The sequence below is a fragment of the Scylla paramamosain genome, chromosome 49 (genome assembly GCF_035594125.1).
Source record: "Scylla paramamosain isolate STU-SP2022 chromosome 49, ASM3559412v1, whole genome shotgun sequence".
Lineage (NCBI taxonomy): Eukaryota > Metazoa > Arthropoda > Malacostraca > Decapoda > Portunidae > Scylla > Scylla paramamosain.
This window is the reverse complement of record NC_087199.1, coordinates 5,260,844-5,265,843: the sequence shown is the minus strand read 5'-3', so window position 1 is coordinate 5,265,843 and position 5,000 is coordinate 5,260,844. Positions and strand designations below refer to the sequence as shown.

Here is a 5,000-nt window from a genome sequence, read left to right as displayed (position 1 = left end):
AAGGAGGAGGAAGAGAATGTAGAAGAGAAAAAAGGTGGTGAAGGAGGAGGAGAAGGAGGAGAGAGAAGAGGAGGAGGAGAAAGAGGAGAAGTAAAGGGAGGAAGATGAGGATGGGAAAAAGGAGGAGAAAGAGCAGTAAGATGAGAAGGAGGAGGTAGAGGAGGAGGAGGAGGAGGAGGAGGAGGAGGAAGAGGAGAAGGAGAAGGAGGAGGATGAGGAAGAGGAGGAGGAGAATTAAGGTAAAATGATGTTGGAATAAGAGGAGGGAAATGATGATGGGGAATAGGAGGAGAAAGAGAAGGAAGACGAGAAGGTGGAGCAAGAGGAAGAGATGGAGGAGGAGGATGAGGAAAAGGAGGAGTAGGAGGTGAAGGAGGAGGAGGAAAATTAGGGTAAAATGGAGCTTGAGTAGAAGGAGGAAGATGAAGATGGGAAAATGAGGAGGAAGAAAAGGAAAATGAGAAAGAGGAAGAGGAAGAGGAAGAGGAAGAGGAGGAGGAGGAGGAGGAGGAGGAGGAGGAGGAGGAGGAGGAAGAGGAGAAGGAGGATGATGATGATGATGATGATGATGATGATGATGATAAGGAGGAGGAGGAGGAGAAGGAGGAGGAGGAGGAGGAGGAGGAGGAGGAGGAGGAGGAGGAAGATGGTGATGATGATAATGATGATGATGAGGAGGAGGAGGAGGAAAATTAGAGTAAAATAGAGCCTTATGGGAGGAGAAAGATGAGGAAGGGGAAAAGGAGGAGGAAGAAAAGGAAGATGAGATGGAGTGGGTGGATGAGGACGAGGAGGAGGAAGGAAAAGGATTAGAAAGAGGAGGAGGTGGACGAGAATTAGAGTAAAATGGAGCTGGTGTAAGAGGAGGAAGATGAGGATAGAAAAAAAGGAGGAGAAAGAGAAGGAAAATGAGAGGGAGGATGTGGAGAAGGAGGAGGAGGAGGAGGAGGAGGAGGAAGAGAAGAATCTACAAAGGAATACAAAGGAAAGAACAAACAGCAACAACCCTACTGGACCTAACGAGGCTGTCTGTGTGTCTATTCTACCACTACCACTACAGATTCTAAGAGTTAGAGGCTGGAGGACACTTGGGGTCAAGGAAGGAAAACAAGAGAGCATAGGGAGAAGGAATGGCTAAGCTGTGATAGGAAAGGATGAAAGAAATTATACAATTCACAACAGTAAAAAAAAAAAGAAAAAAAAATTATGTAGGCGCAGAGTACGTTATCTGAGGGGTTGCTGCGAGGTGATTGTCCAACCTTTGTTTAAAAGTTTCTATTGTATTACTATCGAGAATATGTGCTGGGAGAGAGTTCCAGACATTTACAATTCTATTGAAGAAATAATACTTAGCTTCGTCTGATCTGAAACGCTCACTTATAATCTTGTAACCATTATTTCTAGTGGTGTTGGAACTGTCAATGATGAGATAGTTGTTTATATTTACGTTATCAAAGCCCCGGCACATTTAAACAGTTCAATTAAGTCACCTCGCATTCGCCGTTTCTCTAAACTAAACAAGTTGAGTTCCCTCAAGCGCTCCTCATACGGCTTGTTCTGCAGTCGTGGGATCAACTTGGTAACTCTTCTTTAGACTCTCTCCAGCTTGTCTATATCTTTCCTGTAATGGGGTGACCAGAACTGGACGCAGTACTCAAGTAGAGGTCGGACAAGTGTATTAAACAATGTGATAATTAACCCTTCTGATTTGAATTCGAAAGTCCTACTAATAAACCCAACCTATCTATTTGCTGTTTTAACTACTTCCGAGCAGTGTTTACTTGACTTGAGGTCTGAGGTAATTATAACGCCCAAGTCCTTTTCCTCATTAACCTTGAGAAGCTCGGTACCGTTCATTACGTAATCAGTGTGATCGTTATTACTGCCAATGTGCAACACTTTAGATTTTTCTACATTGAAGCTCATCTGCCACTTGTCTGACCAAGTGGCTAAGTGGTCGAGATCAGATTGTAATGTTTTTATCCTCTGACGTGACTACTTTATTCATTATTTATGTATCATCAGCGAACTTAAATACTTTGCAGGTGAGGCCCTCATCGATATCATTAACGTAAATAAGGAAAAGAACAGGGCCGAGCACAGATCCCTGTGGTACACCACTTAAAACTTCTCGCCAGTTTGAAAATTTACTATTTAAAACAACGCATACCGGAGAAGGAGGATGAGGAGGAAGAGGAGGAGGAGGAAAATTATGGTAAAATGGGGCTGAATTAGGAGGAAGAAGGTGATGATGGGAGGAGGAAGAGAAGGAAGATGAGAAGGAGGAAATGGAGGAAAAGTAGAAGTAGGAAGAAGAAAAGGAGGAGGAGAGGGAGGAGGAGGAGAATTAGAGTAAAATGGAGCTGCAGTAAGAGGAGGAAGATGAGGTTGGGAAAAAGTAAAAGGGAAAGAAGGAGGAGGTGGAGAAGGAGGAACAGGAGGAGGAGGAGGAGGAGGAGGAGGAGGAGGAGGAGGAGGAGGAGGAGGAGGAAAAGGAGGATGAGGAGGAGGAGAATTAGGGTAAAATGAAGTTACAGTAGGAGGAGGAAAATAAGGATGGGGAAAAGGAGTAAGAAGAGAAAGAAAAGGAGAAGTAGGAGATAGAGGAGATAGATAAGGAAGGGGAGGAGGAGGGAGAGGAGTAGGAGGAGAAGGAGGAGGAGGGGGAATACATAGTGTTCCTCCCACACAAGTCCCATAGGAGGAGAAACGAGTGAAAATAACTGGCGAGGTGGAGCATCACATTGGGGCTATCAAACAGCTGGAGTCTCCTGGTGTACTGAGTTTACTAACAGCGGTGAACCCAAACATCTGTTTCTCCTGCCGACGTGGCAAACCCGCAGGCAACAATGATGTGTCAGGCACACCTTATTTGTGCACCGACCTATGAACAAACATATAATTTATACCCAAATTAATGTAAATTCATATATAATGATAAATCAAATATCAACACCCTTTAAAGTCTCAATACAAATAATCTTGGTAATCCAATTCTTCCTCACAAACCGAGTGAACCAAGTTAAAACCCCTGGCGTCAACATCATTCAAACCCCTGGCGCCAACACATAGGAATACATAGGAATACATAGGGAAGACGAGTGACAGGAGGCCTTGCGATCTATGACGAGGTCACTCGTTCACTATACTACATTTGTAAAAAGCTATATACTTAGCAGGAGGCAAGGATAGAACAGGAGAAGCTCCTCCCCACCTACCACTCCCTACGGCGTTACCCGGCAAGAAATAAAACGAAAATTTCACCCCGATTGCTGAGAGGAGCAATCGGGGAAATTTATATACTAAAGATGGGAAAAAGAAGAGATCTAGCGTAACCACTGCTATCGCTAAAGAAAAAAAAGAAAAATATCGGAAGCTATTTTTCTTTATAAAACTTATCTAATTTACTTTTGAAGGTAGCCACCGTATTAACTTGCACTACAGACGCTGGTAACTTGTTCCAACGTTCAACTACTCTCACGTTAAAAAGTTTTTTCGCAAATCAGTATTACATCACCGCCCTTTAAGTTTCAAGCCGTTATTTCTTATTACTGATTGCGACAGCTCAAAGAGATTTTTGTAATCTATCTTATCTATATTGTTAAGTATTTTGAACGTTTGGATGAGGTCTTCTCGGATGCGACGATCTCTAAGGGAAAACATATTTAATCTTTTTAGACTCTCATCGTAAGACAGACCACGTATTCCTGGGATTAGTTTGGATGCTTGTCTTTGCACGCTCTCCAATTTCTTAATGTCTTTCTGATAGCATGGAGACCACAACTGAACCGCATATTCCAAATGCGGTCTCACTAATGACGTATATAGACGCGCTATGACTTCAGGTGTTTTAAAATAAAAATTACGCGCAATAAATCCCAAGACAGTGTTTACTTTACGACTCGCGGCCGAACACTGAATTGCACATTTCAAGTCATTTGTTACTAATATCCCCAGGTCCTTCTCTTCAGTAACTTTGGTTAAGCTTTGTCCATGTAATTTATGATTATATTTTACATTGTTTTGACCGATTTCCATTACTTTGCATTGATCCCCATTAAAATTTAAAAGCCATTTGTCGCTCCAGCTACTAAGGTTATGTAAATCTTGCTGGATGACATCACAGTCGTCTCTTGTAAGTACTTTATCACTTAGTTTAGTGTCGTCGGCGAACTTGGATATTCTTGACACAATGCCGCAGTCTAAGTCATTTATATACATAAAAAAAAAGTAACAGACCTAAAACTGAACCCTTGGGAACACCACTCCTAACTTGAAGCCAGTCGGAAGCTTCTCCATAACTATTTGTTGTTTTCTATTTGTTAGCCAACTTTCAATCCAACCACACAACTGCTCTCCCATTCCGTGAGCTTTCAGTTTAATTAGGAGGTGTGTGTGTGGCACGGTATCAAACGCTTTCTTGAAGTCTAGATAGATTATGTCAGATGGAGCTCGTTCATCATAATTAGAGAATATGTAATTAAAAAATTCTAAGAGATTAGTTAAACATGATCTATTGTTCCGGAATCCATGCTAAGTGTCTAATATCAGTTTGTGGTTGCCAAGGAAGGAAGTGATTTTGTCTCTTCGTATTTTTTCTAAAATTTTCATAACTACCGAGGTGAAACTGATAGGTCTGTAGTTACCAGCTTCGCTTTTGCTACTTTTCTTGAATATCGGTGTGACATTTGTGCATTTCCAGTGAGTCGGTACGATTCCTTCCTGCAACGATCTATTGAAGAGCAATTTCAGGGATAACACAAGTTTTTCTTGGCTTTCTCTTAATAGCCTGGTTGATAATCTATCAGCACCTGTGCTTTTATTGGGGTGTAGGTTACGCAGGTACTTGGCTATATCGTCTTCGCTTATTTCACCTATTATTAGCTTTTCGTTTTCGGACCCTCTAAACATACTGATCGCAGTTGGCAAGGACGAAATGTCTTCTGTGATAAACACACTGTTAAAAAAGTTATTTAGAATTGTTGCCATATCACTGCAGT

At 41.9% G+C, this 5,000-nt stretch overlaps 2 protein-coding genes across 10 annotated transcripts in view; both read right to left on the bottom strand.

The window, feature by feature from the left end:
* Window positions 1–5,000, bottom strand: part of LOC135095540 (uncharacterized) — a 131,919-nt gene that overhangs the window by 54,356 nt on the left and 72,563 nt on the right. The gene's annotated exons all lie outside the window — the stretch shown is intronic.
* The window catches only part of LOC135095493 (uncharacterized), a 13,203-nt gene that overhangs the window by 1,285 nt on the left and 6,918 nt on the right, over window positions 1–5,000 (bottom strand). The window contains exons 4-5 of the mRNA XM_063996341.1: window positions 4,042–4,202; window positions 3,553–3,762 (exon numbers count right to left, since the gene is read on the bottom strand). Coding sequence (XP_063852411.1) covers window positions 3,553–3,762; window positions 4,042–4,202 — 371 coding nt within the window. The remainder of the gene's footprint in view (window positions 1–3,552; window positions 3,763–4,041; window positions 4,203–5,000) is intronic.